General features: G+C 44.2%; 1 protein-coding gene across 1 annotated transcript; it reads left to right on the forward strand.

Moving 5' to 3' along the window:
- Window positions 1-5,170, forward strand: LOC308281154 (growth arrest and DNA damage-inducible protein GADD45 beta-like). Its single transcript, XM_080721263.1, has 4 exons — window positions 1-181; window positions 1,100-1,201; window positions 1,920-2,169; window positions 3,692-5,170. The coding sequence occupies exons 1-4, from the start codon at window positions 135-137 to the stop codon at window positions 3,806-3,808; spliced, it is 516 nt and encodes a 171-aa protein (XP_080577389.1). The 5' UTR covers window positions 1-134; the 3' UTR covers window positions 3,809-5,170.
- The last annotated feature ends 15,844 nt before the right edge of the window (window positions 5,171-21,014 follow it).

The following is a 21,014-nucleotide window of genomic DNA, read 5'->3' on the forward strand; positions in this document are numbered from 1 at the left end:
AGCTGCGTTTCTATTGGCTGTTCTCCTCCTGTTGACTCAATACTAAAAGGACAACATCTTTTCTCTGTGTGGAATATCATCGTTTTACCCTGGCTCTTCTTGTGGATTATTACCATCACAACACACACTGCACTATGACTCTGGAAGAGCTGGACGGATGCAACAACAACACTGACACCAAGTGAGTACTTTTAACCTCTACCATTACGTACTTCACGCATTTTACGCATGACGCTCTTCTCTAGAGCAATTTATTTTGCAACAGCAACGCTGAGACAAACAGAATGACAATAAAGCAAGCACAGTAGAAGTGCATCACATAATAATGCAGCGTGCAGAGAGAGCAAAGCAACTAGCATTAGAATCAACAGAGAAACATTTATGGTCGCAGTGTTTTTGCAGAGCAGAGATTTCTAAGCAAGGCTTGTTGTCAGTGTTGTAGTGCTAAATTTGGAAGTGTGGGCACTCCCCGTGTGCACGCACATGCACGTGCGTGTTTTTGCTGGCTTAAAACGGGTCTGCGCGGCGGCAGAAATAGCCTTAGACCAGTGGTTCTCAACCAATAATTTGATGACCGGATCATCAGCCAAACTTCCCATGCAAAATAGCTCCACAACTGATTTTTCCAATTAATTAATCCATTTTCAAATCTTATATTACCATTGCTGTTAGTCATGCTCATTTCAGCACGGCTGGCGAGCCTATTTCAACCAATTGCTGGGTCAGAACGACCTGAAAATATAATATCAACTGACTTGACTTGAGAGAAGTGTGGGCACTCCGTACCCCCACGTTCCCCCCCCACTACATCCCTGCTTGTTGTCAACTCCTCGCTTGCACAACGGAGTCACGAGCTCATAGCTCAGTCATCATCATGTCATGAGTCATGACATGCGGGCATGCTGTCGTGACTTGTAGTAGGACTGATATTAGGCCTACATTATATTTCAATTCATGGTACAGCAGGCTTGACATGGCATTATTTTTCATGGTTTATTAGTAGGGTTGACATGACTATATTTCATGTTAGATTATATTATTATAGATATAGGACATTATAGTTCATGTCTAACAGTGTCTCTCTCTCTATCTCCGCCAGGATGGGTGGGATACACCAGGCTCTGGAGGAGCTGCTTGCGGCCGCTCAGAGACAGGAGTGTCTGACCGTCGGAGTGTACGAGTCTGCTAAGCTCATGAATGTGTAAGTACAGTAGCCTACACCCGATCATTACAAGATCACTTACAGTTAAGCTGCACACACTGGTGGTGGTAAATGAATAGCTGATCTGCAAGCTTGTGAGCTTGCAGATCGGCTATTTACTGACTGCATTTTTTCAGACGTTTCAGTGGTCTTGTGCAGCTTTTTTTCTGCATGTGCATGCATGCAGTTTTTCTTAAGTGCATGCATGCACTGAAAAGGCTGCACAAATGACAATGCTTCAGCCAGACTTGAGAAAAAAGACATCTTCTATGGTCTGTTCTTGATCTAAGGCTACATTCCAGTCATACAAGTGACTTTAGGTTTAAGGACCAAGCTCTGTCTTGTATTGTTCCAGACTGTGTAGTGCTGTGTGTAATAATGTTATGTATTTCCTACTGTGTGTCTATGCAGACAGTGTAATGTTGTGTATTTCCTCTGTGTGTCTATGCAGGGATCCAGACAGTGTGTATTAATAGTTGTGTATTTCCTCTGTGTGTCTATGCAGGGATCCAGACAGTGTGTAGTAATAGTTGTGTATTTCCTCTGTGTGTCTATGCAGGGATCCAGACAGTGTGTAGTAATGTTGTGTATTTCCTCTGTGTGTCTATGCAGGGATCCAGACAGTGTGTAGTAATGTTGTGTATTTCCTCTGTGTGTCTATGCAGGGATCCAGACAGTGTGTAGTAATGTTGTGTATTTCCTCTGTGTGTCTATGCAGGGATCCAGACAGTGTGGTGTTGTGTGTTCTGGCCACAGATCAGGAGGATGAGGCTGACATTGCGCTCCAGATCCACTTCACGCTGATCCAGGCCTTCTGCTGTGACAACCACATCAACATCCTCAGGGTGTCGGGGCTCCGCCGGCTGGAGCAGGTCCTCTCCGGGGTTTCCAACACGCCGGCCAGCCCCACTAGCGTGGACAACAACAACCAATCAGAGCCCAGAGACCTGCACTGTCTCCTGGTCACGGTACGTCACCACTCCCACTCCACTCCACTCCGTGTTTTACTACTACTATTACTATTTACTACTATTGCTATGACTACGTTACGCCTCTCACCACTCCCACTCCGCTGGCTGGATTCATGTCTCTGTGTTTTACTACTGATAGGCTCTAGCTGCAGGGTGTTGAGCAAACTGTGGGTCGCGGAGCCGTTCTGGGGTCGCCGGCACAGCTTTTATGGGTCACAAGCAAAATCAACTGATTTTTTTGAAAGATAGTTTGAAAAAATTTAAGAAATGTATATTTGTAACGGCTGGACCTCGAACCTGGGCCTCCCACATGAAAATTCAATATCTTAGCCATTACTCCATTCTGACCAATGGGATGTAGGAACAATTACATTTCAGACCAATGCCATGGCACCCTCGAGTGGACATCCCTATTGATCCAAAGGGATATCCCTATGGCCAGAGGTTTCGAACCTGGGCCTCCCGCATGAAAAATCAATATCTTAACCATTGATCCAAAGGGACATCCCTATGGCCAGAGGGAGATACTAGACTTTTAAGACCATCAGGCTGAGGCTGTGAATCTCTCTCTTACACCTTGTTTCATCAATGGTGAAAATATCAGATGCTAGCTCAGTACGTGATGCATTGTGAGCTTGTAGATCAGCTATTTTCACCCTTTCTGAACGACTAGGACTTTATTAATTCATAATGCATATTCCTACAGCCAGGTGTAATAGTAGCCTGTGTGTATTAGTAATACTGTAACAGTGTAGTGTAATAAAGTGTTTCTCAACCTTTTTGGAGCGGTGAAAGCGCTCCCAATAGACAGGTATGTCCGTGGGTATGTGGCTGGGTGGCTGGCTGGGTGGCTGGCTGGCCGTGTCCGTAGCCTGGCAATACCTTGAGTGGCCACACACAACACACTAGTTAAAGGAGGGGCGCTGTTTTGTGCAGGCCAGGCACACTCACCACTCACTCACAGGCACAGTTTACTCACTCACTCACTCACATAGGGTACAGCTGCTCAAATTCACCGCTCCACTTCGAACCGAGGTTTGATTTTTTCTGCATGGCCACACTTTTCATGTCCCAACAATCCATGGTCACACCAACATAATACAGGGGTGTAAATATCGTCACTGTCGGGAAGAAACCTTCTATCTCCAAGTTTCAAATTTGTACGTTTCTTCGCAAAGTAGAGCCCTGCTTCATCATACAAGGCTGTCGCACAACAGTAGTGAAAACAGCAGATCTACAAGCACACAACGCCTCGCACTGCGAGGCGTTGTGTGCTTGTAGATCGGCTGTTTTCTAGTTCAAATCATTTTTAAAATGATAAATACAATACTGGCTTTCAAGCAGTTTCAAGGGGCACACTTAACCCTTCTCTGGGGCACACCAAAGGTCCCCAGGCACAGTGGTTGAGAAACACTGGTGTAGTGTAATGTGTGTATTCATATAGTATTATGCAGTCAGTGTGTTTGAATCCTTCCACAACAACTAATGAATCCTTCTTGTGTTTGTTCTCCACCAACAGAACCCCCAGTGCTCCTCCCTGGACTCCCAGCATGCCTTGCAGCGCGTGGGTCTCTACTGCTCGGAGCGTCGTGCCAAGGACCAGTGGGTCCCCAGCCTGTCCCTGCAGGAGCGCTGATCTCACAGACCTCACAGCTCGCTGAGAGAGTGAAGACAACGGGTCGGTGCAGGGATAAAACCCTGCCGCAACGGAACCGGAACCACGTCTAAAAAACCTTCTAAGGTTCAGAGACGAGGGACTGTGGCTAAGCTACGCTATGCTACGCTAAGCTAGCTGGCTGCGCGCCACAGAGGACAGTGACAGTAAACAACGTGTCGCCGGTGGAAAAGCTTTCCCTCTGTCAGAGGAAGGCGTGATGACGTCATCCCAGGATGATGCAACGCCTTCGTATACGACACGCTGTGGTGGTCTGCTCTACTCCCCCACCGAGAGAGAGAGAGAGAGAGAGGCAGAGAGGATTGTGGGGGCTGTAGTCTACTCCCCCGTGGAAACACTGAGAGAGAGAGACAGAGAGGATTATGGGGGCTGTAGTCTACTCCCCAGCAGAAAGACAGAGAGAGACAGAGAGGATTGTGGGGGCTGTAGTCTACTCCCCAGCAGAATGACAGAGAGAGAGAGAGACAGAGAGGATTGTGGGGGCTGTAGTCTACTCCCCAGCAGAAAGACAGAGAGGATTGTGGGGGCTGTAGTCTACTCCCCAGCAGAAAGACAGAGAGAGACAGAGACAGAGAGGATTGTGGGGGCTGTAGTCTACTCCCCAGCAGAATGACAGAGAGAGAGAGAGACAGAGAGGATTGTGGGGGCTGTAGTCTACTCCCCAGCAGAAAGACAGAGAGGATTGTGGGGGCTGTAGTCTACTCCCCAGCAGAAAGACAGAGAGGATTGTGGGGGCTGTAGTCTACTCCCCAGCAGAAACACAGAGACATGGAGGACGGTGAAAGGGAGGGGAGGAGGTTCTTTCTGTTCCCACACCGTCAGAACTGTTGACGTTTCTTTTTAAGGCGTGTTTGGAATTTATTCCACGACTGACTTGAGAGGAGGAGTGGGAAAAACAAGGCTCTGGTTTCAGAGAGGAGAGGAGAGGAGAGGAGAGGAGAGGAGAGGAGAGGGTGTTTAAACAAGAGGGGGTGTTATGTGATAAACAGTGACTTTGTGACGCTGCAAGGGGAAAAAAAGCACCGCTTTTCTTTTTCTTTTTTGAAATGTGCAGCATTTTATTATTTTTATTTATGCAAGGATGCAAAGTGAATGATTAAACCCAACCTGCACATCATGTTACTGTGGAGCCAGGAATGAATGGTTTTAGTATTTAAATGATGATTGGTCCTGAAAACTAAAACTAAACAACATGAATTGTTTGTTTGTTCTGGGAAGAAGTATTTAAATGGAACAGAGTAATATATACAGTATATGAAATGTGAATTGATTGTTGACGGAAAATCATGTTTTATAAAAGGCTCTGCTTTATTTGAATAAATTATTGTTGAATTGAACTTCTGCATACTTTGAGTGGTTCATCATAGTGTGTGTGTGTGTGTGTGTGTGTGTTTGTGTGTGTGTGTGTGTGTGTGTGTGTGTGTGTGTGTGTGGGGGGGGGGGGGGTCTCTACATGTGAGTTCCTGGAATGTGTGATTAGTCCTGTGTGAGGTCACATGATCTAAGAGCAAGAGAGTGCTGCTCAGAACTGTACAACATGTGATCCTTCTCAAAGAATTAGAATATTTTTGAAAAGTAAATTTTCTTCTGTAATTCAAATGTGCAAACTTCATATATTCTAGATACATTGTGCATGCAGTGAAATATTGAAACCCTTCTTTATCTTCCATAAAAAAAGAAATCCATATCTCAAAATATGACATTATTACACAAGACCAGACCACTCAAAACAAGGATTTATAATAGAGAAATGTCAACCTTCTGGAGTCAAAGTCCCGTGGGAAGTGCTTTTTACACAATATTCAATTATTTTTGAGGGATCTGTTAGATCTGCTATTTTAGCAATTTTTTAAATAGCACTTCAAGTCATTAATTTGCAGAGCCCACTTTGAGTACCAATGTTTTACTGAGCCCCAACTCTCCATCATTTATCTGGGGACCACCTGGGACCCCCTCAAGGACCACTGGTTGAGAACCAGTGATATAAAGCACCATACTGCTACTCTGTGTGTCTGTGTGTTTCTAAACAACCTCTTAACAACCTCTGACAGTTGACTCCTGAGCCACACAAAACTGTATTGGTAAAAAAGGAGGAGGCCAATAGAGCCTTGAGGGACCCCCAGGGTCAAGAGGGTTTAAGTACCATATCTGTTGATTAGGCAGGCATTTCACACAGACAATACAAACATGTATGATTCTACTAATCCTTCATAGAGCAGTTTGTGTCACTGGGTTTCACCAGGCCATGTAGGATTAGTGGTCAGTAAGTGATGTGAGTCACATTAGCAGCAGCAAGTCTAAACACTGTGCTGCTATGTTTATCTCTATAGACAGCCTGTGTTCTCTGTGTGTCAGGATCTGAGCAGCTATTCTCATACAGAGCTGTGATGAGACGTAACAGCGTCAGTCAGACAGCGTAACCACGCTTACTATGACCATGCAGACCACGCTCTCTACACCACCACGCTCTACTACTACGCTGTGAGGGAGGCACGCTGCCTGAAAAACACACGTCACGTTGTCATGGCAACTGGAGAATATAGTTGTCCCTACGGAGGCTCTCTGGTGGGAGGAAGAGAGGAGAGGAATGTTGGTTCTTCCATGTTTGTATGTGAGCTCCATATGTGCTGTGAGATGTTCTATAAAACACTCTTTATAGGAGATCAAACCAGCAGTAGATGACCTGAATATGGACAGCAGTGGCTCAGGGGCCGGTATAGCAGCCGGATGGCAACTGCAATGTTCCCAGTTCAATCCCTGTGGGCTCCCCCAGAGTTAGTGTGGAATAGGGAATTACGACTTGTGATCTTTGCAAGTCGACTCAACCCAGTAAAAAATTGAGTTGAAGTCGACTTTAACATTTGATGACGTCATCACATCACACACGACCCCCAAATTATTTTGGGCAGTCCCCAGATGATTAACTTAACCCATTCAGGCCGGGAACACATTTTGCTGTTTGGGAGGGGCTTACAGTACATGTATAGTATGTAGCAACATATTTGTTTAGTAGGCTAATTTCTGATTTAGCCCTATTCTATAGGTTAGGCCTAAATGTGAAACATTGTTTTCTCACTCAACTGTAAACAAACCAACATAAAGTTTAAGTGTATAGAGGGTATCTGCACATTTCTAAAGTGACAATTTAAGGACTTTTTAATACCTCTAAAATGACAAATTAAACATTGTCCAAATTGTCAGTGATTGTTGTGAGGCAGAAATTGGGAAAATAGCAGATCTACGTGAGCATGTAGATCTGCTATTTTGACAGTAGAACATTTTTTTTCTTCTTTTTTTCAACTTCGATTTTCGACTTTCTCTGGTGGGAGTCGACTTGTGTGAAGTCGATTGAGTCGACTTGTTGCCTTTTTCGTTAATGCCCTAGTGTGGAAGAGTCCTTGAGCAAGACTCTGAACCCCTCCTGATGAGCAGGTGAATGTAATGCACAAATATCCTAAAGTGCCTTGGATAAAAAGCACTGCATATATGTGCAATTTGCCATTTAAAGGTCCTGGTAGGAGATAAAACCAGCAGCAATAGCTGTCTTTAACTTAGAATTACAGGCAAAAATGACCCTATGCTCCATGGACTGCATGACTGTGGGAGTTCCTTCCTCTTTTGTCTGTATTATGCTAATGAGCCCAGCCCTGGGCCAATGGGGACGCAGCAGTGACGGGAAAGGCAGTGACGTGTGGGGATTCTGTGGAAGTGTCATTGTCCATATAAGGGCATGTTCTGTCCAGCTCCAGATCCAAAACAAATGAGTCATGCATGATTCATGAGCACACAGACAATAATACTACAGTGTTGTGTAATGGAGTCTGATCTGCTCTGCTGTTCAACCTAACAGCTTTGCTCTGAATAAAAACATGCAAGAATAAAGAATACACTTCTGTGTTCTGACAGGAGCAGAGCGTGGATGGCATGCATGCAGGGGTGATATGGTGATAATTATCGTTGAGACGATACAATGTCTCCACGATATGCCTTTTCAGAGGTATCGTATATATCGTGATACAATTGAGGGAGCCTTGTAAAAAATCCTGTTCAATAGTTAATACAGAGATTCATTGCAGAATTCAATTTAAACCTGCATTTTGGTCTAAATCAGTAGTTCTCAAACTTTACAATGTCAAGGTCTCCACTTAACTCTGACAGTATACAAATGAAACCAAATGGACCCTTACGGGTCCATTTGGTTTCATTTGTATACTGTCAGAATTACATACTTGTAAAGTTCAATTTAGACCCCCCAAAAGGAACCAAAGAGAGTCTAGTTTAACTTGAAAAATAACCATAAAAACCAACGTGAAGAAAGAATCGTGATAAAATGGTGTATTGTGATACAGCTTGGGAAATATTGTGATGTATTTTTCCATATCGCCCACCCCTGCATGCATGGCAGGCTGGCATGGGGAGGGGGACACTTTCTCTGCCTGCTGCTTTCCCTCCACTGTCCCCTGTACCAGGGTGGTCTTACTGTGACAGGGACGTCCCTCCATTGTCCCCTGTACCAGGATGCTCTTACTGTGACAGGGACGTCCCTCCACTGTCCCCTGTACCAGGATGCTCTTACTGTGACAGGGACGTCCCTCCATTGTCCCCTGTACCAGGATGGTCTTACTTTGACAGGGACGTGTGTCTCGTGACAAGGTGGTCGTACCAGGACAGTTTGCCACGTTTTACTGTTGAGAGTAGAGGCTCCTGTTCTCCAGCATGAGTGGTGACTAATCGTCTAATGTAGTCGTTTGTCTGCTGTTCTTTATATGAGATCTGGAGCATCCTTCTGATCCTTCTCACTTACTTTCAAAGGACTGTATTCTGTGCTCTGTGTCCACTGTGATGACAGAGAGATGAAGCAGGGACCCCCACTACATATTGACATATTGTATAGATGACAGAGAGATGAAGCAGGGACCCCCACTACATATTGACATATTGTATAGATGACAGAGAGATGAAGTAGGGACCCCCACTACATATTGTATGGATGAATAAAGGGACCCCCACTACATATTGTATAGATGAAGCAGGGACCCCCATCCAGTGTAAACCATCTGGGAAACAGAGGGTCTCAGGTTCCCGCTGTATGTAATGAGGTATTCATGAGCAATCACTACTTGACCCCTGACTGTTATTCTGTTGTCATTCTATTGCTATTGCATTGTTTCCTAACTGTTATTCTGTTGTCATTCTATTGCTATATTGTTATTCATTCTCTCCTAAAGCCTCCTTTCGTTATACATGAGCAAATAGCAGATCTACAAGCTCACAATGCGCCACATTTGTGGCGTGCTGTGAGCTTGTAGATCTACTATCTACAACGGCGTGCAACAGTATAAAGCATATAAAGTATAAAGCAGGATTAATAGTTGATCTGTTATATCTATGATGTCCAAGTTCAACTGCAGTTCAGAACAACCAGGTCAACACATTAAGACAAGTTAGCTGAGAGAGAGAGAGAGAGAGAGAGAGAGAGAGAGAGAGAGAGAGAGAGAGTGAGAGAGAGAGAGAGAGAGAGAGAGAGAGAGAGAGAGAGAGAGAGAGTGAGAGAGAGAGAGAGAGAGAGAGAGAGAGAGAGAGAGTAAGAGAGCGCCTGTGTTTGCTTCTTGGCGCCAGAAAGCGCCAGAGAACATAACATGCAAACCAACAGTTTGAAGGTTTGAAAAAAAAAGACAAGAAAAACAGAATCACGTGCAGTTTGCAGCCCGCCAGGCCGGCCCGCGCCCTGCTACCCCCATCCCCCCTCCCTTTACATTCCTTCCATGCTTCTCTCCACAACACACACACACACACACACACACACACACACACACACACACACACACACACACACACACACACACACACACACACACACACAGGCAGACAGGCAGCAGCAGACATGGAATGAAAGAAAGGGTTTGGCGGCTCTTTGTGCAACAAGAGAAACCCAGAAAGAGAGCAGAATAGAATAAATGTCATATTTATACATTTAATAATAGAATAAATGTCATATTTATACATTTAATAATAGAATAAATGTCATATTTATACATTTAATAATAGAATAAATGTCATATTTATACATCACATCCTGAACTCTTTAGCACCACAATACATGATCTCACTTGTAATTGTACATTGTATGTTAACTATGTTATCTACTGTACAAGCTCACAAGGCCTCAAAACTCTAAATGAGTTACAATAGAGGGTATGCATGTGACATCATCATCATACCCAGAAGTTATGCTGTAACTCCTACTGAGTGACAAAAAACGACTTTCTGGCCTTGACAGCCCAAACATCCAAACAGAAAAGTCCTATCTGATTGCATTAAACAACGTTAAACAACATTAAACTAACTTTGCCATTGACTTCATGCATGCACATCATACCCTCAAAGCATCAACATCAGTTTAACCACTTCAACCTCTGGCCTACAAGCTCTGGTTGACCTGAAAACACTTTGTCCTCAGTGTTCAGTAGAGAGAGAACACTGTGCTCTGTGTTCACACTGGAAGAGACTCTGATGTACACACCCTGGAAACACTGACAACTCTCTCACACACAGAGTGCATGTGTAACGCCCGGGATTCAAACCCGGGTCTCCCGTATGAAAGTCCAATATCTTAACCATCACACCAAAGGGATATCCCTATGGAACCAGGGCAGATACTAGACTTTTGACGCTTTAGGTTGGGGCTGCGACTCTCTCCACCACATAACCATTGATCCAAAGGGACATCCCTGTGGAACGAGGGAGATACTAGACTACTGAGGACATCAGGCTGAGCCAGTGAGTCACTCGGCTATAAATAGCAGTGTGAGTGTATTTCTAGCTGTGGTCAGAGTCTATTCATAGAGCAGGGAGTGTCCTGAAAACCTCACATGGTCATTATATCCTTATATGGTCATTAGTCAATTATCTGTAGAACCATCCCTCTGGCCTAGTGTCTCTGTGCTCACCCAAAACCATCCCTCTGTCACTGTGTGTGTGTGTGTGTGTGTGTGTGTGTGTGTGTGTGTGTGTGTGTGTGTGTGTGTGTGTGTGTGTGTGTGTGCGTGCGTGCGTGCGTGTGCGCGCGCATGCGCATCAGTGTCTCGGAGTGCAGAGAAAGCCACAAATGACAGGGCAGTGTGTTGCAGCCCCCACCCACCCAAAACCATGGCTTTCATGTGGAACCCAGAGACCCCACCCTGCACCCCCCACCCCCCCACCCTGCACCCCCCAGACCTCCTGATCAAACATTCTGGGTTTGATTCCTGGCACACGATACGACCGTTGGTGCCCATGCAGCACGCGCCCACAGACCCACCCTAACCCACAGCCATTATGTCGTTGAGACATTAAAATATAAATAACTAACTACTGTCTGTCATTCATGATGAGCTGTCAATCATCAGTGAGTTCAGGAGTTGACATTAAGGTCTCAGAGGTACATGGTCAATGGTGCTTTTATATATCACTGTTTATCCAAGTGCTTTACAGAGATGTTGCATTAAATTCACCCATTCACATTGATTGAAGACTTTATTATACGTTTGCATAGGAAACGGTACAGTTAGACAGTACAGTTCACTTAAGGTCAAATAAAAGGATACACCCAAAAAGCCTATGGCTTGTGCAAGGCACCAACCTGTTGGGATCAGAGTCTTGCTCAAGGACTCTTCCACACTAACTCTGGGGTAGTCCGGGATCGAACTGGGAACCTCACGGTTCTCATCCGTCCACTCTACCGGTGAGCCAATGCCACCCCCAGCAAAGGTCATGTTCTACTTGGCCAAAGGTCAGGCAGGCCCACTTGCTTTAAAAGTAAGTGGTAAGATCAAATTTGAATTAACATTCATTTTAACACATAATATCATTTGTCTTTACTTGCTGATTCTGGTGCTGTGAGATATGGACATCATTATGAATGCCAAACATCTCAATAGCTAATATACAAGATGACTTATTTTAAATTCCACAGACATCTTGTGTTGTGTTTCTAGAGAAAAATGAAAGAAGGTTGGGGAAACCTGACACAATAAACTCCACCTGCGCTAGAGGTTCTCTCTACTTGAATAAACTCTAGGCCTACCTAAAGGTTCTCTCTATTGGCCACGGGCGGTCGGTCAACAGTTAGGCCCTTTGCACACAGGACCGTTGCGTTTTTTCTGTTTGCTGTATGAGTAAAACGCATTGGATTTGGTGTGCAAGGCTGTGCAGAATCCACACTGCGGATCCGAAGATGAGTCATAAAAGGAGTCAATGAGTTTTTACCACATTTGGCCAAGTAGAACATGACCTTTGCTGGGGGTGGCATTGGCTCACCGGTAGAGTGGACGGATGAGAATTGTGAGGTTCCCAGTTGGATCCTGGGTTACCTCAGAGTTAGTGTGGAAGAGTCCTTGAGCAAGACTCTGATCCCAACAGGTTGGTGCCTTGCACAAGCAATAGGCTTTTTGGGTGTATCCTTTTATTTGACCTTAAGTGAACTGTACTGTCTAACTGTGGTTTCGATTGAGAAAAAAACTCACGGCCACAGCCACTTCGGAGCCGGTGTGCATGAGGTCGTAGAGAATCATTGTTTTCTTTAAAAAAATGCAATAGTCCGTTTTGTCCGCGAAAGAACGTGTCTGTGTGCAAAGCCCTTTGGTGTCGTTGTGTCCTTAAGCCTGCTGTGACCTCTGGGGTTAAAAGGTCATTCCACACACCTTTTTAAAATCCCAGACTTGTACTTGTAACAGAGTATTTCTACATGGAGGTATCCATACTTCACTAAGTAAAAACATTTGAGTATTTTCCCACCACTGACCTTCACTACTAAAGTCCTAATTTATATCACAATGTTTTATTACTTGTTTGTTTCTTCTACTCAGTGAAGGTTCATCCTCTTCTCTTCAGTGTTTGTTTCTTCTACTCAGTGAAGGTTCATCCTCTTCTCTTCAGTGTTTGTTTCTTCTACTCAGTGAAGGTTCATCTTCTTCTCTTCAGTGTTTGTTTCTTCTACTCAGTGAAGGTTCATCTTCTTCTCTTCAGTGTTTGTTTCTTCTACTCAGTGAAGGTTCAGCCTCTTCTCTTCAGTGTTTGTTTCTTCTACTCAGTGAAGGTTCAGTCTCTTCTCTTCAGTGTTTGTTTCTTCTCCTCAGTGAAGGTTCATCTTCTTCTCTTCAGTGTTTGTTTCTTCTACTCAGTGAAGGTTCAGCCTCTTCTCTTCAGTGTTTGTTTCTTCTCCTCAGTGAAGGTTCAGTCTCTTCTCTTCAGTGTTTCAGGAAGACTTCAGAGTCTTCTGTTCCTGACATGAATGACTAAACCCTCTGATGACAAACACAACATTAAATATAATAGCGGTGAGAATAACAGATTTATACAATGACTTATTAGTGTTACAGCTGAGCTGACACAAGAGAGGGGGAGTTCCCAGCATGCCTTGGGGGCACACACACACACACACACACACACACACACACACACACACACACACACACACACACACACACACACACACACACACACACACACACACACACACACACACACACACACACACTTTTAGTCTTCTATTAGTGTTTATTGTGTTGTTGTTAGCAGTGTAGAATGGATGTGTTTTGGGGGGATTTTGGCTGTTGTGAATCATTGATGTTGTGTAGTAGTGTGTAGTGTGCAGTGTATTAGTGTAGTAGTGGCTTTGTGTTCATCTAAGCATGTGTTTGTGTGGATTCATTTTGGGGGAAAAACCGTGCCTGGTGAAAATACTCTAAATGTTTTTCCATGGTTTCATTAAATAACATTGAACATTAAAACAACTATCAGTGCAGAGAGAACCAGGCATGACATTAATAAGGAGCAAATAGTCAAGTCAAGTTATGCTTGATTTATGCTTTGTCGCTAATGTAGCAGATCTACAAGCTCACAATGCAACGTGTTTGTGATGCGTTGTGAGCTTGTAGATCTGCTATTTTAAGGCTTTAGGCTACAACAAGTTGTTGATGTTCTTTTTATAATAATTATGTGTGGAGGTTTTCTGTCATTAAGCAAACACAATGTTGTTACAACAGAGCTGTGTGTGTGTGTGTGTGTGTGTGTGTGTGTGTGTGTGTGTGTGTGTGCGTGCGTGCGTGCGTGCGTGCGTGCGTGCGTGCGTGCGTGCGTGCGCGCGCGTCAGTGTGTGTGTGTGTGTGTGTGTGTGTGTGTGTTCTGGGTGGTCTTGCAGTGTCAGACCCTCTGAAAGGTCGTCAGAGTTTAAAATGCAGTCACTAACACTCATGCTCCTTTGGCAGACTGCCCGTCTGGGGAATCGAACCTTTTGGCCACACATTTAAAGGCCATGATTTCACAACTGTCACCTGACCCTTTTAAACATCACTTTGTTCTTTTTTTAAATGATCCTATTTGAACTGCAGTCTGCAGGGGCTGGGGACCCCCAACTTAGTTTACAACAAGGGTTCATATTTTAGACAGTCACCAGAGAAAATACAAGATGAGTGTTAAAATACTTGCATTTAATTCTCTCTATCGTTTTAGTGATTTCAATGATTTTGATTTGCATACAAGTGGCTAAATAATAAATATGTATTTTTTTAGACACAATAAGCCCATTCCCAAGATGCACCACAATCGTTCATTGGCAGATGTGACTTATGGGGGCTGGTGTAAATAATAACAAAGAAATTGTCAGCTTATTGTGTCTAAAAATACATATTTAGCCAATGTACGCATGCCCCCACCCACTGAAATGAAAATACTAAAATGGCTAAAACAATAGGAAGCAGTAAATGAAAACATTTTAACACTCATCTTTTCTTTTCTCTAATGACTCACAGATAACAGAGTGGCTCACAACCTCAGGTCAGTTTAATATCTCCCCTGATCCATGAGGAACTCCCTTTGATCCAGTGGTCCAGTGTTGACTTTCCATGTGGGAGACTGGTGTTCGAATCCTGCGTGTAAGTCAGCTTTGTAGTTTGGCTGTTTTCACAATTTGCCTCTTTATTACATAATGTTTAACAAAAGAACAACAGAAATCCTTATATTTTCACTTCATAAATGTGCAGATACCCTGTATGTATACACTTATACTGTATGTTGGTTTGTTGACTGTTGACTGAGAAGACAATGATGCACATTAAGCTGCTAATGAACCAGGGACCCCCAGGGACCCCCAGCTAGTGACCCAGTGGTCTCTATCCTTCAGCTAATGAACCAGGGACCCCCAGCTAGTGACCCAGTGGTCTCAATCCTTCAGCTAATGAACCAGGGACCCCCAGCCTGTGAACCAGTGGTCTCTATCATTCAGCTAATCAACCAGGGACCCCCAGGGACCCCCAGCTAGTTACCCAGTGGTCTCTACCCTTCAGTTAATGAACCAGGGACCCCCAGCTAGTGACCCAGTGGACTATAGGTTCAGCTAATGAACCAGGGACCCCCAGCTAGTGAACCAGTGGTCTCTATCCTTCAGCTAGTGAACCAGGGACCCCCAGGGACCCCCAGCTAGTGACCCGGTGGTCTCTACCCTCCAGTCCAGCATGGCTCCATGCTGTGTCATGTAGTGTCACCTCTGTCACCCTCAAAGGTGTCACAACTGTTAAAGCAGTCGTGTTGGCAGCAGGTTGTTGTGTGTTGAGTCAGAGTTCATTCATTCAGTGTTGCTCAAGTCTCCTCTCAGACTGCGTAATGAAACTCTGAGGAGCAACAAGAGGAACTGATTAATGTCACATCAATGTTTCATCATTTACACAACGGTGGAACCAAAACAAACATTATGCTTGATGTGATTGATTGATTGATTGACAGCTGCTCTGTCTGCGTCAGCAGAGCGGCGGGACATCGTTGAGTCCTGCTCAACCTGGATGTTGGTGACGTCACCGACCGTCCCTTTATCTGATTGGTTGAAGGCTTGATCAGTGGAGAGGATGTTGAACTGACACCTGGGCTGGAAGAGTTTCACCACCGCCACCGTTTAACCACCGTCACCGTTTAACCACCGTCACCGTTTATCCACCGTCATGCATGAACTGTACGGAGTGGAACGCAGCGTTTAACCACCGTCATGCAAGCAGGGGTGTCACACCAAATTCTGGGCCCTGGGTACAAGGATTCACTGCGGGCCCCCCATGAATGTTCTTCATAGGGGGAGGGGGTTTAACCCATTTAGACTGGGGACGCATTATTTTGTGCTTTAACCATTGAAAAATAGCAGATAAGCTCATATAAGGGCTTGTAGATCTGCTATTTGTGAAGAAAAAAAATGATTTTCTTTGTCAGTGGTGCTCAAACTTTTTAATGTGCAGCACTCGGTGCCGCGCTGTGAGCTTGTATATCTGCTATTTTCCAATAGCTAAAGTATAAAATAATGAAGGCCCCTCCACCTTGGGCCCTGGTAACTCAGTCCCAAATACACTCACCCACCTTTGTCAGACTGTCTGGGGAATGGAACCAGGAACCTTTTGGTTACAAACTTTAGCCCACTGTGTTTCCCAACTGTCACCTGACCCATTTATGATCCCCTTGTTATTTATTAAATGATCCTATTACTACCATACTGTACAGAAGCTTTGGGGATAATTAGCAGCATTTGTCCCCAAACCATTTAAAATGAGTAAAACAAGCCTCAGATGATTTCAAATGTGTTTAAGGTAGAAGCTCTGTTTATAATACCATGCAGTAGGTCTGTGAGCTCTACTGTACTCTGTACAAAGGGTTGATGCAATAAAAATATAAAAACACTCAAATGGTTGGTAGTCCTTTAGTCTTAGAGTGCTTGTAGGCCAACCTTCTCTTGCTACTGTGTTCACACATTTTGGTCTTTCTCATCGCCTTTAGTCATGTTTTCAAACCCAGTCAGAAGACAGACAGGGGTACAGTGGTGCAGTTGGTAGCACTGTCGCCTCACAGCTAGAAGGTCCTGGGTTCGATTCCCATCGGGCGATGCTGTGGGCACACCCTATAGGTGGGGTTGGCAAAACAGGCCTTTCTGTGTGGAGTTTGCATGTTCTGTCTGTGTCTCCTATAGGGAAGATACCCTCCCCCTGGCCAGCCGGGGCGCCTGATGGAGGGGAAAGGAACTGGTTGGAATAATGTGTTCCTTCCACATGCTACGCCCAACCGGGGAAGCTCAACCATGTCAGGTGATAAGAAGCGTCTTGGACTCCTCATGCATAGAAGGAAGCATGAGCTCAGTTTGGGGCTCTCCCCAGGTTGGCAGAGGGGAGAGCAGAGCCCGGGATTACAGCTTGGGCAGTTGGCACTGGGTGAAAAAATGGGTTATAAATTGTGGGATAAAAAAGAAGACAGACAGACAGACAGACAGACAGACAGACAGAGGTGCGTGAGAGCAGAGTGTTTCTGCAGCATCAGACACTGCCTGAAGCAGCTTCACTGAGGCACGCACGCACAGGGTCCATGATGAAAGGTTTTATGGCGATGAGTAACACAAACAATAACATTTTCATCATCCACATCAAACTGAGTCTGATGACTGATCTCTGATATCACTCTCTCTTCCTCTCTTTTCACTCTCTCTTTCTCTTCCCTCTACCTTTCTCTCTGTTCCCGCTCTCTCTCTTTCTCTTCCCTCTACCTTTCTCTCTGTTCCCGCTCTCTTTCTTTCTCTTTCTTTCTCTTTCCTCTCTCTCTCTCTCTCTCTCTCTCTCTCTCTCTCTCTCTCTCTCACCTCTCTTTGAAGTTCAGCGGTGGTTAGAATCAGTGGTGGAAAAAGTATTCAAATGTTGTACTTAAAGGAGTAGTTCACCACTTTTCAACCTGTCTTCATATAATAGGTCCTCACTAATGTTCATAATAAAATAGCACAATTTTTTCTATTCAGTCTGGGTCTCATAGGAGAGCTGTCAAATCCTTCTACCGGTGACATCATCGTTTGACAATATATATATATATATATATATATATATATATATATATTTTTTTTTTTTTTTTTTTTTTTTTGAAAAAAAATTTTTTAGATTTTTTTTATCACGAGAACAATGGCTTCCATTTTAACATTGCAACTTCTTCAGGAATAGAAAGCCTGCAGTTTCTATATAGCTTGCATTTCCCATTGATGATGTCACCGGTAGAAGGATTTGACCCAATACAGCTCTCCTATGAGACCCAAACTGAGTAGATTTTTTTTTAAATATTTTATCATGAACATTAGTGAGGACCTATTATATGAAGATAGGTTGAAAAGTGGTGGAGTGCCCCTTTAAGTAAAAGTCTCGATACTGCAACGTAGTCCACTTGAACCTATACTTGAATTAAAGTACAAAGGTAGGTTGTTGTTATCAAAATGTACCTAAAGAGACAAAAGTAAAATATTCCTGCGAAATGTCAAGTTTTCAAACGTTTAAAAAATCTTTTGAAAATAGCCAAACTACAAGCTCACTATGCATTGCATCACAACACATTGTGAGCTTGTAGATTGTCTATTTTCAAAAGGCCAAAATGCATACAGGGTTGAAGTGGTACGTTTTTAAATCATAACCAGTAAGACGTAGCGGTATTGGCCAGCTCCATATATGGAGATGTCTATGCTATATATGGAGCTATATATGAATAAGTAAATAGTAAATGGTGCATTTTATACACCGCCTTTATCCAAGGCACTTTACAGAGATTGTGCATTACATTCACCCATTCACACACACATTCATTACATTCACCCATTCACACACACATTCATTACATTCACCCATTCACACACACATTCATTACATTCACACATTCACACACACATTCATTACATTCACCCATTCACACACACATTCATTACATTCACCCATTCACACACACATTCATTACATTCACCCATTCACACACACATTCATTACATTCACCCATTCACACACACATTCATTACATTCACCCATTCACACACACATTCATTACATTCACCCATTCACACACACATTCATTACATTCACCCATTCACACACACATTCATTACATTCACCCATTCACACACACACACATTCATTACATTCACACATTCACACACACATTCATTACATTCACCCATTCACACACACATTCATTACATTCACCCATTCACACACACATTCATTACATTCACCCATTCACACACACATTCATTACATTCACCCATTCACACACACATTCATTCCATTCACCCATTCACACACACATTCATTCCATTCACCCATTCACACACTCATTCATTCCATTCACCCATTCACACACACATTCATTCCATTCACCCATTCACACACACATTCATTACATTCACACATTCACACACACATTCATTACATTCACACATTCATACAGCGATGTCAGAGGAAACCATGCTTGGCACCAACCTGCTCATCAGGAGCAGTTACGGGTTCAGAGTCTTGCTCAAGGACTCTTCAACACTAACTCTGGGGGAGCCTGGGATCGAACTGGGAACCTTAAGGTGCCAAGTGGCCACTCTACCTCCTGAGCCACTGATAGTGAACCACCAGTTTTGAGTAAAAGTACTTGAGTAAAAGTACTTTACTTTGAAACGCCACTTTCTCCTTCTCTTCCCACTGTCTTCTCCCCCCCCCCCCATCCCTCCTGTGTTCTTTCATGTCTACACAAGGCTGGTTGCACAATGCTACACACACACACACACAGACACACACACACACACACACACACACACACACACACACACACACACACACACACACACATCCTGCCATGTGTCTCTCATGTGCAGCTCTCGTGCCACAGAGTAGTGTGACTCACATCAGAGAACGTTATGTTTTATTGACATCACAAATACAGTCTAAACTCCTCACACATCACATCACATGATCCTATATGATCTACACACCTCACATCATCACATGATCCTAGCAGGAACTCTACTGCTGCTGAATTCACTATGAAAAATACTCTGTGCACAGAACAACGTTGGATTCACTATCATAGACTGTGCACAGTACACATTTCATAGGTTATTTACTATCAAATTAAAGTTAATTACATTTAAAATGAATGAACTCATTTAGTTTGGTCTGAATCAGCGACAACAACAGCACAGGTGTTTCAGTCCATGACTCATCACTGTTTACCCCCCCCCCCCCCCCCCCCTGTTGATTGACAGCTGAACTCTCAGTTCCCCCGCCCCCTTTGATGAGTCAGCATGAATCTAGTCTCTCAACAACAGACTCTTTGCTACAAGGAACTTCTCTTTGGCCATGGTAAACAGATTAGCATGAGTCTAACAGTCAGTTGCAGCTTTTCTTTTGTCTCAAACACAGACACTAAAACCTGTTCCCAAAACACAGTTTTCATTTAGATTTGATGAACCACAGTAGCCTATTATACTGTACTATGTATACATCTAGAATATGTAAAATAGATTGATTATAAATAATAATAATAATACATAGATGATCTAGAATATGTATTTATAGATTGATTATAAATAATAATAGAATATGTAAATATAGATTGATTACAGCTCCATCAAGGGGCTAGAAGGTTGCCAGTTGGATTCCCAGCTGCTCCTCCTGTCCTTGAGCAAGACACTGAATGAACCCCCAGCGTGTGTGTGTGTGTGTGTGTGTGTGTGTGTGTGTGTGCGTGCGTGCGTGCGTGCGTGCACGCATGACAACTCCACCCTGCTATAATAAGAGGGGTTGAGACCACCAGACCACATCACACACGCACGCACGCACGCACGCACGCACGCACGCACGCACGCACGCACGCACGCACGCACGCACACGCACACACACACACACACACACACACACACACACACACACACACACACACACACACACACACACCTCTGCAGGACCCCCACATTGCAACAGCTGGGAGAGAGACATAGAGAGAGAGAGAGAGAGGAGAGCAGAGCCCCTCTCCTCGACCTCTTGTCCTCAGCCGTGACCCCAGTGACCTGGTGTTTCCCAGACCGTCTCAACGCTCCACACGGTGACTCGCTTGCTGCCGCTCGCTCGGTGGGGTCTCACGTGGCTCAAGGTTGCCTGAGACGGCGCTCCTCTGTTGTCGTCGCCGAAAACAAGCGCTCCTTTCCCTCGCACGCACACACACACACACACACACACACACACACACACACACACACACACACACACACACACACACACACACACACACACACACACACACACACACACACACACACACACACACACACACACACACACACACGTGTGGGGTGTGTGTTCTGTTCCAGAGCGGT

The sequence above is a fragment of the Nannobrachium achirus genome (genome assembly GCF_963921795.1).
Source record: "Nannobrachium achirus genome assembly, chromosome: 1".
In the NCBI taxonomy this organism is placed as follows: Eukaryota; Metazoa; Chordata; class Actinopteri; order Myctophiformes; family Myctophidae; genus Nannobrachium; species Nannobrachium achirus.

What these genes read in the sequence shown, in the direction of transcription:
- LOC308281154 (XM_080721263.1), top strand. Translation starts at nt 135, where the DNA reads ATGACTCTGGAAGAGCTGGACGGATGCAACAACAACACTGACACCAA. An exon ending in TCTGCTAAGCTCATGAATGT is followed by an intron (nt 1,202 to 1,919) that starts GTAAGTACAGTA and finishes GTGTCTATGCAG; the next exon opens with GGATCCAGACAGTGTGGTGT. An exon ending in TGCACTGTCTCCTGGTCACG is followed by an intron (nt 2,170 to 3,691) that starts GTACGTCACCAC and finishes CTCCACCAACAG; the next exon opens with AACCCCCAGTGCTCCTCCCT.